General features: G+C 26.6%; 1 protein-coding gene across 8 annotated transcripts in view; it reads right to left on the reverse strand.

Moving 5' to 3' along the window:
• Window positions 1–1,771: 1,771 nt before the first annotated feature.
• The window catches only part of LOC136978673 (putative leucine-rich repeat-containing protein DDB_G0290503), an 85,981-nt gene continuing 70,456 nt past the window's right edge, over window positions 1,772–17,296 (reverse strand). For 3 of the 8 annotated variants that reach the window (XM_067274413.1, XM_067274414.1, XM_067274415.1), the window contains exons 15-20: window positions 15,380–15,500; window positions 15,132–15,243; window positions 11,085–11,138; window positions 8,624–8,741; window positions 4,621–4,663; window positions 1,772–2,240 (exon numbers count right to left, since the gene is read on the reverse strand). In XM_067274413.1, the coding sequence (XP_067130514.1) occupies window positions 2,090–2,240; window positions 4,621–4,663; window positions 8,624–8,741; window positions 11,085–11,138; window positions 15,132–15,243; window positions 15,380–15,500 (599 nt within the window). In that variant the 3' untranslated portion in view covers window positions 1,772–2,089. The remainder of the gene's footprint in view (window positions 2,241–4,620; window positions 4,664–8,623; window positions 8,742–11,084; window positions 11,139–15,131; window positions 15,244–15,379; window positions 15,501–17,296) is intronic. The other 5 variants (XM_067274408.1, XM_067274409.1, XM_067274416.1 and 2 more) reach the window with 3 other exon arrangements.

A 17,296-nucleotide genomic window follows, 5' to 3' on the forward strand; every position in this document is an offset into this window, starting at 1 on the left:
AGTAAGAAGAAAGTCAATTATACCTAATTAATTAATAATTATTAACCATACAATATTGATTTCCTGAGATGAACTTATTTACTGTAATATCTAACTCTTCAAATCCATTCTAATTTTAGATGTTTGTTAAATTATTTTTCTTAAAACCTTATGTTATTTAATTATTTTTGAAATGAAATGAAAACCTGAGATAACCCACTCTGGAAAGTCTGACTTATTATTATTATATATTTTATTTTTTATTTTTTACATATGCTGCAAGGCTTTCAGTATGAAGATATGACAGTTACACATTTCATCATTACTATGTGGCAACTATATTTCAAAAGACTTCCTGAAATAAAACTGATAGACAAATTCAACAACAATTGACTAGTCTATCAAACAGAGACTATATTAAACTACAATTGAAGAAATTAAATAGATCAGTTCAGTATTAATCACAATAATTTCTAGCATATTTTGAAATGAAATTGATTCAGCAAGCTTCAATAATTTTAAAATAATTTCCATATTGTACCAAATTTAATTATAACAACAACACTATGAACTGATAAATATAAGTCAATTTATTCAAATAATTCACAAGAATCAATTCTGTAATGATCCTATCATAACTTTTATCTTCTATAATGTGTATAATTCTCAATTTCCTGGAGAAGAAAATTTAATGTTACTTTAGTAAAATGTCTGAAAAAACAAGTTTATAATTCAAATGAATAACTCAAATGGCTCACATCTGCTATTATTTTAAATAATAATAATAATAAACTTATGAAATTTTCTGTTATTAGTTTAGTAAAAATAATCTACATCTTCATATTTTGTGGAATAAATTTTAATTGAAGCAGAGTGTTAGTAAAGTTTCTTCTGTGTGGATTATAAAATTGTGTTTGATCTCAAAATTTGATCAATTCATTTTGATTAAATTTTGTCATTTTCCATTAATTGCAATGAGGAATCCAAAAATGTTATAAGTTTCCATGTAAATGTAAAAAATATGAGTCCACGACTTTGTTTTCAATATACAGCAGGGTAAAATTGACAACGGAGAGGTTGTGGCCAAAGTTTTCATCTCTAAAACATAAACATTGAACATTGAGCACTGCCATCTTGTTAGACTAGAAGTTTGACATTGGTGTTTAGAATGTCAAGCATGATTCCAATGATATTCCAAATGCCATTATCAAACTTCTGGGCTTACAAGATGGCGGCACTCAATGTTTGACATTCACATTTTAGAGATGAAAACTTTGGCCACAACCTCTCTAGTATCCATGCTTTCCAACACAATTGAGGGCACCTAACAGAATTAGGGGTCAAATAAAAAACAAAATTGCGTGTGACTAACAGAAAATAGATGCAAAAAACAAACACGAGAACAAAGCAATCGGCATCTATTGGTTTTTTTTCTCAGATCCCTTCTCTGGGTTGGCAAGTGCAAGGATAGCATCTCCCATGGTAGCAAGTGCAAAATTCACCTGTCCATAACCGTCAGCTACATGGATTACCTCTTCTGTGCCTAACAAGTACAAGAATTTCTTCTTTCTTTCCAGCTCTTCCTCAATTCTATTACAATATGACAAAGTCACATGATGTCTTAGTTTATTTATATTCTATCCTTTTATAGTTTTGATACAATGTTATGTGAACTTTTGTCTTCATACTACTATATATTTAAAACAAAGCACAACTAAAGCAGGATTTATATAAAAACAGATCATTTATATCAGAATTTGGAGATGATATAAATAAAATCCACCATCACTACATTTCAAATAGAATATTTTATTAAAAATAAATAACATAAAAAAATAATTTATAATTTTCTAATGTTTTACAGGTGCATTATCAATCTAAGTACAAATATTTTTGTAATTTTGCACAATGAAATGCTGCAATAAATTAGATTATAATATTACAGTTTATATTGCAAATAAAATCTCTCTTGATAATGCAAAAATTATTTTAATATTTCAGAAATGTAAATTTTTAAATTTTAATATTTATTTGAATTATTTATATTTATATAATACAATATCTACATTAGGCACAATATAGGCTAATTGTTATTTAAAATAGTAAAGTTCTAAAAGTTAGCTTTTACTGAACGATGCAAAATTAAATCTCGTTCGCTTTCTCTAATTTTGTGATAGAGGGTTTCAATTTTTTCTGTCCAGTCTTCTTTTTCATTGATTATTTTTCCTAAAGAGGAAGCTTTGCTTAAAAGTACTGACCTACTAAAAAAATGTTCCAATTAAAATTTTTTATTAAAGAAAAAAAAATTCTAAATTAGTATCATAAAACATGGCATTAATCCTGTTTCTACTTACAGTGAAATCTGTCTACTGTAATCAATTTGGGACTCACTTATACTGACATTTACTTGCTTAGCATTTAGCCAAGCATTAAGTAGGTAAAACTACAGTTAGTGTAAATACTGGTTTTATTGACTGAAATACAGGGCACATTCCAACAGTAAAAAAAAAAAATGTTTGACTTGAAGACAATTCAATGGTTTACTAGTACTGAATAAATTAATAATAATAATAACTAAGTATTTGCCTGCCTTTTAGCATATAACTAAACTTTTGCATTTCTTACTTCAAACTACTGTAATGTGAGCAAATAATGATAATTGGTAGCAATTGCACACAGTCACATATTAGGGCTAATATATATCTGTAAGCTTTTTTTTTTTTTTGCTATTTACCCTGAAGGCAATAGCAAATAAGAAAGTTTGTAAGTAGTTTTTGTTATAGTTGTTTACTATATTTATATTTTAACATATGTTTTGGGACATGCTAATTTTTATAACATTAAGTAACTGATAATAAATACAAATACATCACACTAACCTTATATAGCTTTGCAGTTATTTTTTGAAACATAACACTAATGTTTTTGGTCCATCCTAGGACCTTCAGGTGGTTCTATAAAAAAATTTTCTGGTGTGATCTGATTTTGGAAATTTAAAATTTTAAAAAATAAATTTGAAAATAGAAGCATTCAAAATTGGAATGATTAGATAAATCAAACTTGGATCACACCAGAAAAATTTTTTATAGAATGCCACCTGAAGAAGGTTCTAGGTTAAAATGTTTAGTGTTAGTGTTAGTGTTAGTGTTACATATTTATATTTACAATTATCACTTTGTTCATTGGATGGATTTTAACTGATAATAATATATTTAATTACAATAAGCAGATTCTACTGTATTAATATTCTACTACTTGGTACTATTAATAGGTTTACACTCCTCGAATGAAAACTATTCCACCAATACCTGACTTGCATTTCTAAACTATACCAATTTTATTCCAAAACACCCAAGAGGATGTTATGGCTGACATCAGACATGTATACGGCCAAAAAAAATAAAATGAAATAGCAAAACTGTAAAAAAGTTATCAAATAAAATTAGAATGACAAAGCATGTCAGGTATTAGTGAAACAATCTTTATTCAAGAAGATATTAGAAACCACTTTGTGATTTGCACTAACTTGTATGAGGTTTAGTCTCCTTAATCAATTGTTTTTTAGATGCTTGTGTTTACACAAGATTACTTTTAAAAAAATATAAACTATTTCAAAATATTTTTATGAAACTACTATGTACATTGTCATGGCAATATAGTTTGTGGAATTAAAGAACACATCAAGTTTTTAATGTCTAATTTTATAAACTAAATTAATATCATTTAAGTCATAAGCTTGTATTTAGTGATGAGTGCACCTTTCATGATACAGAGTGAAATGATATTGTGAAGACCACTGAAATATTTTCATTATACTGAAAACTCATTATATTAAAATACAGTTAAAAATTCAAGGATAAAAAACTTCATTCACAATAAAAAAGTATATATATATTTTGAAGTAAAAAAGTTTCTAAAAACAAATTTATCTATTACTATATGAAACCAAATTTCACATTTTCAGAATGTAATTATATTAAATACAGTATAAATTATCAAAAATATTCTGTGCAAACGTCTAAAATAGCAATACAATAGTAGAAATTAGTTGGAATCCTGTCTTTCTAATTATTATTATTGCTGCTTGAAGCTGTTATTTTCAGCTAAAAGAAGTCTATAATTTTTTGTTTGTGTTGTTTATTTAAATAAGCTAGAATATTTGGCTTGGTTTTTTTGTGCTACAAATGGAGCCTACATTGAGAATTCAAAAGCAGTTTAAAATCTTAAACTATTCCTTAGTTAAACATAGTTTTTTCCAATATGTGTCTTGATTTTTGCATCTTGATCTTGATCATTAAATTTTTCTATCAGTTCATTAATTACATAGTTCTTTCATGAAGAGTATAATTAATACACGCAGATTAAATTAGCCCTTTCCTAATACATGGGAATATTCTATATTCTCCAGCACCTTTAAGCAATTGGAATGGTTTTTATTTAGAAATTGGAATGTTTTTTTTTCAGGAATAAAATAAAATATTTAATGAAATTCTCGTAACTGTCTTAATAATTGTTATCATAAGCTTCTTTCTATAATATTTTAGAAATTGTATCATTGCACATTTTAAAATGAACTAATCAGTTTCATGAAAAATTTATTATGATTTAAATATTAAAAATTACTATTTAAATAATACTCACTTAACATCATTTTGTTTTCTCGAAGGCACACATTTCTTATAATCTGAAATATTAAATTATTATTTTAAAAGAATAAAATTTGTCATATTAGCATAACTTATGATAGTGTATTTAAAACAATTATATTTTTTAAATTTGTTAATAAATAACCCTAGAAAAGTTAATATTGGGATTTTTATTACCTTTTAGTTTCATTTATATGTGCATTTTTACAGTTGAAATATTTAAATATCAAAAGTTATTAAAATAAATCTGTAATAGGAGATTATGGGCTCTTCTATACTTCTATATTTAAAAGTGACTTTTCTTTCAAATTTAACAGTTTATTAAGTATATTTAAAAAATAAATAAATTTATTATCTAATATATCAAAGAAAAGAATAAGATTATAATTGTAAAGTCTTACATTATTGGACTTTCAGTATTCTTATTTATATTAGTGTAACTGATTTTGGATAAAATAAAATTAAATATATCAAAATTCATTTTGTATTACAGTTAAAAATTAAATGTCTCAAATCCTTTAGTTCTTAAATAAAATTTGATAATGAATAAACAAACAACATTATAATTAGACTAAAATTGTTCTATACTTACAAACTCCTGTGTGTAATGTATAATTATGAAAATATTTTAGTTCTTAAATGAAACAATAAGATTTGGCAAAGGATGACAATGGAATTGTTTTATAAAGTGAAAATAATTTTATTTAAAACATAAAGAATAGATATTAAAGTCTTTCATTACCATTCCTCATCCATCTTCAGAGTCCATATAACCAAAAACAAACTTTTTGATCTATTCGAACATACCTTCTTATTTGGAACATATACAGAGAAAGATACCATGGGAACTCCAGTTTAAGGAGAAATGTAATGAAAGACTGATATTATGGAGTTATTGTACAGATGACAACTTTGAAATTTTGTTTCATTACATTCTGATCATCATAACAAACATCTTAATAATTAGAATTGTAATTAGAAAGTTACAATGTATGAAACTTGTTAAATTTGAAGAAGAGTTTATCATCATTGAACATTTTGATGCAAATAAAGTTGGTTTTCTAATGATTTTTCTCCACACACTGATATTAATATCTAATGCTGATTAAATATTATGTATAATCATAGGCTGAGAAAACAATTTCCCTCAAATAATATTACTGTTTTATTAAAATTACTTAAACAATAGCTTTATAATTTTTTAATGTATTTTTAAGAATTTTTAAAGTATTTTTCTAATCTTAATATTTAAAAAAATATAATTAGATTTTTTTATATTTTGGTCCAAACAACTTTACTTTTTTATATAGGAACTACAAATAGAAAATCAACATATATAGTAAAGTACAAAATAAAATCTCTTTTAAAAAATTGTCTAACTAATAAATTTATCAATAATGCAATCAAATATAAATAATTTCATCAGAAATCCAGTTTTTATTCTTAGCATAAATTATGGAAATTTTTGAATATCTAACAGAACTAAAAAATTTATTATTTTCTCAAAATGCAAATTAATAATTTGCAAACTGCAATTTTATTGTTGCTTGCCACAATTATTTTCTTTTCTTAACTTTTAAATTCCAAAATTTAAATTTTCTAAATAATATGTAATTTTTTATAATTATTAAATATTTTGTAATTATTTTATTTTTAAATGTAAATTTTTGTATTGTTTTATCATTATAATATTGAAAATTGATGATAAATAAAATTAACATTGAAAGATACCATCATATAAACACATCAAGTTTTATGAATAGGCTTACCATATATAAACTTAAATAGGGAATCTCATTCCTTCATTCCATTACTCTCATTCATTCATCATCAAGAAAATTATTAGATACTATATAATCTCATAGTTATCATGGCAGTTAAATAACTTTAGTTCAGAATTCATACTTAAAAACTCAGAACATGTAGTGTTGTACTGTACATATAGCAAAATATAATATACAGAGACCAAACTCTCTATGTAACTCACTATGTTATCTGTTGATTGTAGTGAAATGAAACTAGGTCATATATACATATATATATAACAGATTTGAGTAAATTAATTTATCTTCAAATACAATAACTGCATTACAGTATTTATTATTCTTTGTATGTAACTTTAGATGCACAGTGTTTGATGTTGTATCCAAAACAAAAACAAATCAGTTTCTGGATAAGGATAATCCAAACGACTCCTAGTCCCATGAAGTTAAGTCCCATAATAATCAAGTTTCAACTGTATATATATGTATGTATATATATATATATATATATTAAAATAATTAGTCATCAGTTATTTTAGAATATAAGTCATTTATAATGCTGTATTTCTTAACAAGGCAATCTACTGTTTATATTTATTGAAGACCTTATTTGCCTGAAAGTCTTCCATTATACTTAGCTGGTATCAAGTTTTATCTCACCACATGGAGATGATTTATTCTATTATATGGTAATTCCAAATTATGTATTTGTGTGAAAGTGAATATCAGAGCAGTGATTCAGATGATGTAATTGACAAGACAGCTTCTTAATGTGTAGGAGTTCTGTGGTTTAAATTTAACTCTAGGTTGTTCTTTTTTCCTAATGCTTTCTAAATTGACTAATTTCAATTATTAAATTTGATATGAGAAGGCTACTTCATTTACTTCTAATCTACATTATATTAATAATTAATTCAAAAATTATAAAGCAAGAAATTATGTGTTTAGAGATGCTGTATTTACTTGAAGTAAGATGCACTTTTTCAGGTTTTAATATCGCTGAAGATAAGGTGCATCTTAGATTTGATGTGATGCATCATAATTAGTGACCTTTAATGTAGAGTTGCCTGGTACTGTACTTGGGATAAAATCTAGGAAAAAATGAGTTTTTCCCAAAAGATACTGAAATGCTTCAATTTCAGGGCAAACAATAGATATGTATTTTTATTCTGTAAGTGACAAATAATTTGAAATGTGGTAAAAGGAAAATTACTTCATTACAGGAACAGTTTTTAGAATAAAGTCTTCCTATCACTAGATGGAGGCCAGAAAAAATCTGGGACAATCTCAGAAAATTGGGACATCTGGCAACCCTATTCTAATGTCATGCATCTAGTTCTGTCATTAATTCGATTGCATCATTTTAATGATTTTATTAAACCAATATTAATAGTAGAAAATATTTAGAGATCAACTTAGCTCTGTCTTGTTAGTCTATTACAGTAATGTCATAAGTATTTGGATAAAAATCCCAGAAAAAATTGTGCAGTGCTCTTTTGAGAAATTTTGCATTTCTGATGCTTTAAATGACATTGAGTATGGTTGCATGAAGGAAGATATAAACATCAAATTCACTTTTGATTAGATTTAGTTTACTAAAACTACAACTGCACATATATAATGACTAAAAATAAAACTAATATTCAGAAATGTGACTAAAACAACATTAGTGTTAATTTGGAAGAACTTAACATGAAAAATGAGGAGTACTATGATACCACAGAAGACTGATATATAGCTTACTTTACCTACAATAAATACTAAACATTTCTGTTAACATAAATTTGTCTATTTAAAAAAAAATTATTGGTGAGGATGCAGAAATTAAGGTGCATCTTATTCTACAGACTAAAAGAGTATTTAAAAGAAAACAACTTGATTAAAAATTGAATAAGATACAGTATTTTGAACATTAAAGCCATTTTTCTCAAAGTTATGATTTTATGAATTAAAAGTTTTTCTCCAAATTTGTAAGAAAAAATTTATAAAATTATATTCAAATAAAGAAACTTGGTTACTTTATTAATTTGTCCAACACCTAATCTTGATTGAATTTTTGCACTACAGTACAATATACTTTACTCACTTTTCATAGATTAGATAAATAGATAGATACCTTTTTGTAGATTCAACATGTGTGTAAAGTGTGTGTGTAAGAATTATGATAAAAAAATTTATAGAACTTTATCATTGAATATCTTTTCTTAATTGAATAATTGAGATAAAAATAATTACCATCTGAAAAATCCAATGATTCAGATGAACTGCTACTAACAGTAGAATAATTTTCAATTAATGTAGGGCATGACATATAATGTCTTTTACTTTTCTTCTTTGAGAATAAGCCTAATTCCTAAAAAAAAATTTTCTGTACACAAATATATAACTATACTTAACTCAAATGAAAAAATTTTTATATAAATAAAAATTGTTTATATAAAAATTTATATAAATTTTATAAATGTTTAAATGTTATAAAAATTATATAAATGTTAAAAATATTTATTTCTTAATTCATTAAACTTATTACATCAAACATATAACAAAATCAATATTCAAAATTATTAAAATCTAATGGAGATAAGTATTGTTTTTAAAAGTATTCTTTCTGTTTAAACTTATTTAAGTTTAAACAAAAATAAATTTAAAAATATATAAAATATTTTAGAGAAAATTAAAATCTTGTATAAAAATTTAATTATTTTATATCCTGTATGGAACATCTGATATCTAATTTCTTTAAAGATATTCTTCAGATGTATATTAATTCAAGTTAGAATTACAGTAGAGAGTCGTTTATCCGAATCAATTGGAGACTGTGTTGTTCGGATAACCGATTATGTACGAAAAAATATATTAACCTGTCTGATGTTGAAATTTTTCTCCATTGTGTATTGCTTCGCGTTGAATTTTTCTCAGTTGTGTGTCACTTTGTGTTGAATTTTCGTTGATGTTAAGCCTAACGAAAATTTTTATAATACAGTAGAGAGTGGTTAATCCGAACCCTGGTAATCCAAATCACTGGTTATCCCAACAATTTTCAGTCGGACTGTGTTGTGCTGAATCGAGCGTTTTTGATACTAGATTTACTTCTAAAGTATAATTTTCATGTTTTTATATTCTTCAATATATTTATTTTGTTTGTACAAAATAAAGAAATACTTTTTAACGATACAATAGCCTCGATTATTATTATAAAAATTTTCGTTAGGCTTAAAATCAACGAAAATTCAACACAAAGCGACACGCAACAGAGAAAAATTTGAACATAAGACAGGTTAATATATTTTTTTGTACATAATCAGTTATTCGAACAAATCACTTATCCGAACAACCCCAGTCCCCAATTGATTCAGATTAACAACTCTCTACTGTAATAATCAAGGCTATTGTATCATTAAAAATTATTTCTTTATTTTATACAAACAAAATAAATATATTGAAAAATATAAAAACATAAAAATTATACTTTAGAAGTAAATCTAGTATCAAAAAAGTTCGATTCAGCACAACACAGTCCGACTGGAAAGCGTTTGGATAACCAGTGTTCGGATAAACGATTCTCTACTGCAGTGTTTCCCAAAGTGTGGTACGCGTACCCCCAGGGGTACGAGAAGAGTTTAGTGGGGGTACACGCTGCACCGTGCTTCGGCTGTTCCTGGTCAACAAGCAGTTTACTTTTTTTGATTACAAACATAGAAAAAAAAATAAAAAACTTTGTTACTTCTTAGCAGTTTTGTCGGGTGCTGTGATTCTGTGTATTCCTCCACCCTATGGCCAAGACAACAGTGTCACACAAAAACCTCCAGTATCTACACATTGAATTGTTACAATGTGCGCGTGTGTATTTTTAGCTTTTGTGCAATTTTTCTAACAGGAAAGGTTTGTTATGTGCTTTAATATTAATAAAAAGCTAAAAATGCCGAATAAACCAATTTTTTCTGTAGCTAGTTACTACAACTAACAATTCTTAGCAGAGACGTACTTTGACAGTGCTTCTAGAAAGACAAAAATGAGACCTAAAGTCCATATCGCTATATCTAGGAACAATATTTTCCACATAGTCTTCTATTTTGGCTTTTTCGATTTTTCAATTGCAGCAGCATATAGAAATGGAATATCCTCGTTATCTTTGGTTTTTGATTTAAAGTATATGCAATTTTTTTGACGAGGGGTACTCAGCATTAAGAAAATTATACAAAGGGTACACAGATGTCAAAAGTTTGGGAAACACTGCTCTACTGTAATTGGTGATTTGCTTTTTGTCTTTATATTATATAGTTGAATATGTGAGTGCTAAGTTTTGGCTCTATGGAGGACTTATCACACACTATTGATGCAGGTGGAGAAATCACACAGAAATGGGTGTGCACTAGTTATTTATTGTTATGACAGTATGCATTTCAGACAGTCTATCTGTCATAGGTGGTTTAAAAAATGAAAATTTTTTGAACAGCAGATATTTTCCTAGGATTGTGAAAAATCTATTGTTTGCAATATAACAGATTTTCAGAAACACAAACAATTTTTGGTGCCCCAAGCAAGCCATTAAAATAAGATTCTACTGTATATTTGTTTTTGTTTTAAATGTAAAAAATGATGATAAAAACAACTGATAAAACATGAATAAGAATTTAATCAATTATGTTGTTATGTAAACAACAGATTTTTAAATTTAGATTAAAATTTTATATACCTTATCTAAAACCGCATCAGTTAATGTGAAAAACTGATTGAGAGGTTCATTTATCTGAAATAAAAGAATACAGTGAAAACTAATTAATTGATATAATATAAAATATCTAATTAATTAACTATGAACATGTAAATCAATTAAAACAAGTAAAAACAATATAAAATTTTATTAATTATTCTCATATATATATACACACACAAAATGTTAATTAAAAACGAAAGAAAAATTTAATGAGAGTTCTTCTTTGTATATACTTGCAATTACATTACATTGCAGTCCTAAGCATTAAAAAAAAAACATTTTTATAGACAAAGAAGAATAAATACAAATCTTACTTTATTAATGTTAAAAAGATATTTCATCATTTATATTAGCAAGAGTTTTTTTGTACAAGATACACAATCATACACATGCAGATGTATAGACACTAACTAGGTAAATTATTATAAATAATTGAACAAAAATAATCATATTTTAATGCTTACGATCTATGTATATAGTTTACAATAATTCACGTACATAAAAATTACTGTAATAATTTTCATAATTCGTTTTACTATAGAAGCCAATATACTATAGCCAATTCTGATGCTAATATATCATTGGGTTTTAAATCATACTAAAAACCTAGATTCAGAACAAAAAACTGTAAAACAGTTTGTCATTTCATTAAATATGCCTAGTTTCAAATATTCTTTCCTATATTCAAATTTATTATAATATATTTGCATCATTATCATTTAAATTTTTATATTAAAGTATACTATATCACCCCAATAAATCATAAATTTATATTGCAAATAATTTATGAGATTGTCCATAAATTATGTGATGTATATGATTATGTCTATTTTTATACTTTTCCATCTTCCATTCCACTGTCCTGTAATGTTCCATAAGGCTATTGCACATATTCCTGCCTAAAAATTATTTAATGCATATCCTTGATCAACTCTCTTAATTGTACTAAGGAAGATAATATAATGTAATAATATGGAATATAAGTAAAATAATATAATGTACAGTGTCCTGTGCTGTGTATACTGCACAGGGTACTTAACATTATATTATTTCATTAATTACATGCAGGATTGTTCTGAACAATTTGGGTGCCTGAAGCAATCTTAACAGTGCCAATATACTTATATTTCTGTAAACATTACAACACCCACCTTTTTAATATTCCTTCCAAATGACACAGAGACAACTTTGCACCTGAGGCAGTTGCCTCTGCTTCATCTATTGGCACAACCCTGGTTATACACACAGTCAAACCTTGGGTTATGAACACCTCTGTTTATGAACAATAATTCAATTTCCAAAAAAGCTACTTGGCAGAGCCGGCCACTGATGGTCAACTTCCTATACTTCCTATGTTAAAGAAAGTCGATGGCCCAACCAATCAACAACAGGACTACTGATTCAACAGTGGTGCTGAGATTTGTGTCATGTCATTAGAGATCACAACACAAACCACGGATTACATTATTATTAATATTTGATTTCAATGCATATTTGGGTAAGATACTACTTCCCAAGATACTAACTAGTAAGATACTAACTTGTATACTTCCAGTTTTCAGTATACAAATCAATTCAATTTAAATAAAATTAATTAATAAAAACCATGTTAATTGACATTTGCATAATGTAAATGACATCCAATAATTCATATTTTAAAGGTGCTTAACTCAAATTAAATAACAAAAATTTATTAATAAATTATATCTATATAAAAATCGAGATGGGTTGATAATAATAATAACAGAGTTTAAACAGTTAGGAGTTGAAAGTTGAAATTTGGTACACAGTTAGGGTATGTCATGAGAATGAACACTAAGAAGGGATTTTTGGAAATTCCTTCCTGCAGGAAAGAGGGAGAGGGTTAAGGTTTACCCTGAAGAACTCAGCTTTCTACTGTACTACTTTAGATGCAGTTTTTTGCATTTTTATGGAAAATTGAACATATTTTTAGACCAATTAAAACTTCTCTAATTAGCCTCTGAAGACAGAATCTAATTCTTGCACCCGGTGAAAACAAGTAAGATCAGCTATAATCTAATAATCTTAATCTTTACTATCGTTTGTTCAAGCAACGCTGGGCTCATCTAGCAATATATATTATAATATTAATGTTTAATATAATATTTATTAATACTAGGTAGTTAGTTAATTAAAATTAAAAATAATAAAATAATAACTAAAACTCTGGCTTTTAAACTGAAACTGAAATTAATCAATTAATTAATTAAAATCAAAGTAATTGAAACATAATATTTCAGAAAGTGTTCATAAAATACCTATTTTTTGTCTTAATTGATATGGTTATATTTCATCCAGGAAGAATCGAGTCTCTATTCATAGCACTTTTTGTAAAGTGTTAGTTTCAGTTTCAGTTGGCAGTGATGAAACATTTTGTTTTTAATACATATTGAAAATGGATATAGATAATATTATGTTATATTGCATTTGTAGGTGTCTTTATGCATAAAATGCTACTAAAAACGTAAAAAAACGTTTTGTTTTGGGGTCGAGAACAGATTATTCCATTTTACAATGTTTCTTATGAGAAAATTTGTTTTGGTTTGAGAACAAATTGATTTGCAAACAACATTTAGGAATGAATTAAGTTCATAAACCGAGGTTTGACTTTATAATGTATAAAGCAGTAACAAACAGTATGATTTGCTATGCAACACTTCAGAAACAAAAATGAATCATTCTGTTTTCCAAGCTTAATTTCTACATATTTAAGAAATATCAGTCAAGTTAAAGACCCTAGCATTATTAACATTTTTGTAAACCCCCATCCTCTTGTAATGCATTGTAAGGGTGTGACTATGCAGACGCAAGCGAGCAAATTTTCCAAGCCAGCGAGAATATGTGGCAAGAAGAGGTGATGATGTTTCACACTCTTGTCTGTGTGGTTGAAATAAACGAGAGTGAAAAACAGATAGCGTGAAATGTCATCACCTCTTCTTGCCACATATTCTCGCTGGCTCGAAAATTTGCTCGCTTGCGTCTGCATAGTCACACCCTAATGATTATCCACTCGCCCATAACTGCATTACATAATTTATAGACAACTTCTAATGTTTATTTAAAAAAAAATCCTATTCAGAAAAGAATGTTTTAAACATACCATATTTACTCAGAACATCACGTTATTATTCATTTATCACAGCTTCATTCCTAGTCTTATATGCACGAGCAAAAGATTCTTTGCATTTTTGCAAATAATTTTTTTGAACCATGTATTTGCATTTTTTACCAGATGCTTATCCTCTTGTATTTAAGAAGCATAAGTATTTTATCTGAGTCATTTGAATCGTTCTTTTGTATTGTCAAGAGTAAAGATGAATAGCAATAGGAAAAGCAAAGCTTTTGAATTGAATTCCAGATTGAAATTCCAAAAATCACACAAGAGCATGATATAAGTTTTAATCCATTTCCATATAAAAACAGATGATTATTTGGAAATCAGAATTTGGAGAAACTCATAAGTGTAATTGACTGTTAAGAATTGGCAAGAAAAGATTCCCAATTGTCCAGCTTTACATGAACAAATTATGTTGTTGATTTTACAAAATTTTTTTCTTAAAGTTTAAAATGCCAGTAATTTTTGTGGGACAATGTGTGCATTTATGTTCATTTGATATTTTATTTTATTTGTGATTAGAATAAATAAAATTAGAATTGTATTAATAAATCTAACTTTCTTTATTTTGATCTTTAAAGTCACACTTCGTCCTATACGTGAAATCATCTTATATGCGAGTAAATATGGTAAATAAGACTATTAATCAAAAACTAGTAATTAGTATGGAAGATTACATGTTATTTATATGTATATAAGTAAATATTCTTATTAAAAATAATTTACTACACAAATTTATCATGTTTGATTTCATTATATTAAAGTATATTATTATATATTAAAGAATATGAAAATCTAATTTCATATTCTTTTACTGAAATAAAAACTTTTAAGCATGAAAAATTTGCAAAGTCAAATAAAAATAAATGAAATACATAGAAAATACCAACCAGATTATTTTCAGATGAATAATTATTTTCGTGTTTAAAATAAGCTTCTTTCTGTATGAATTGTTGTGCTCTTTCTCTCAAATCAGAATTCCATTTATTATTTTGTATAATTCTGTAAGATACATTATAAATACATGTGCTTTATAAATAAATATAGATTTTATTTAACTTATAAAATTGAATTATATAATATTACATTTTAAAATGTTTAAATTGCTTAGCAATAATAATTAAGCATTACAGCTAACCTTGCTGGATGTGTTATAAAATCAATGTTAGAAGCAGCAGTAGGAAGCATATTTTGTTCATAAGCATTTTCCATTCTACTCTGATTATCTGAAGACTGCTCATTATTTTTATAAAGATTTTCTATAAATATATCAATATATTTTTAATACATTGTCTTAAAAATTTAGTATTAAATAAAAATATTTATGAAGAACAAATGCATCAATATATATTCATATAAATTAATAAATATTGCTTTATTCATATTTGAATAAATTGTGGATAAATGACAAAAAAATTTATATAATAATATGAAAATATTTTTTAAGATCATAAATGAAAACATGAGATCTTCTCTGTCAATTTCAATAAAGATAAATGTATGGGAAGTAATTTGATTCATGACTGCACACATTACAACTGTTGAAATTTTTTTTATCAAATGCAAAAAATTTCAACCAGTTGAAATATTTATAAAATGTTAATAATTATTTATTATGCAGTAAAATTTAATAATAGATAAAGCATTTAAAAAAGAAAGATTAGAAAGTTATTAAGTATTATTAAATCGCATTAAAATCAAGAATTGAGCACAATATTCAAGTTAGAGAGAGAATGATAGAGAAAAATAAACAAATCTATGGTCATGATATTGAAGAATTTTTACAATATATTTCAGCTTATCTATATATATAATTGAGATGAGTTGTTAATAATAATAATCAGCAAAGAGCCCAAACAGTTAGGAGATGAAAGTTGAAATTTGGTACACAGTTAGGGTACGTCACGAGAACGCACACTAAGAAGGGATTTTTCGAAATTCCTCTCCTCAGGGGAGAGGGAAAAGATTAAGACTTAACAATTTCATCAACAATGGAAGTGCTAAGTAACAATTGAAGTGTTACATAACAATGGAATTGTTAAGAGAAAGCAATGTGCAAGACGCAGATGCAGTTTTTTTCGTTTTTGCAGGAAATCGAACATATTTTTAGACCCATCTAAAAATTCTCTAATTAGTCTGGAAACAGGGGAACCCAATTCTTGCATTCTGTGAAAACAGGTAAGGTTGACTATAACATAATAATCTTAATCTTTGCTATCGTTACTTTTGCCCGGTCAACGCCAGGCCTACCTGCTAGTCTTATAATATAATCAAAATGGGTTGATGATAATAAGCACAGATCCCAAACGATTAGGAGTTGAAAGTTAAAATTTGGTACACAGTTACGGTACACCATGAGAATGCACACTAAGAAGGGATTTATGGAAATTCCACCCTGAAGGGAAGAGGGAGAGGGTTAAGGATTACCCTGAAGAACTTGACTTCTACTGTACTATTTTAGATGCAATTTTTTGTGTTTTTGCAGGAAATTGAACATATTTTTAGATCAATCTAAAAATTCTCTAATTGTCCTTGGAAGAGGAGGGCCTAATTCTTTCACCTGGCAAAAACAGGTAAGATCTGCTGTATAACTATAAAGGTAAACTTATATAAGGGTCTATCACACCAAATTACCAATCTAACACATTTTAAAAATTCTTTATTCTCCTACTGTACACAATTTAAAGAATTTTTAAAATGTGTTAGACTGAGCACTTGGTGTGATAAACTCTTATGTAAGATAACCCGTAAATATAAATCAAATACTACAATATAATATAGTACAAGGGTAGAAGTATGAAATAATCTAATAATCTTAATCTTTGCTGTTGTTATTTTTTGCCCAAGCAATGCCAGGCTCATCTGCTAGTATGATGATAAATTTTTAAGAAATGTATATAAGATGGACCCTTAGAATGCCAGCAAAAGGCCAAACATTTAGAAATTGAGCATCTATTTGACACAATCTTGAGACATAAAATTTTTAACATGCATTGACACTGTGCTGTACATGAAATTTGGCATTATTATGAACTAGAAAGTAAATATGACACTA

This window comes from Centruroides vittatus, unplaced genomic scaffold (assembly GCF_030686945.1).
Source record: "Centruroides vittatus isolate TY-2023 unplaced genomic scaffold, ASM3068694v2 contig_549, whole genome shotgun sequence".
In the NCBI taxonomy this organism is placed as follows: Eukaryota; Metazoa; Arthropoda; class Arachnida; order Scorpiones; family Buthidae; genus Centruroides; species Centruroides vittatus.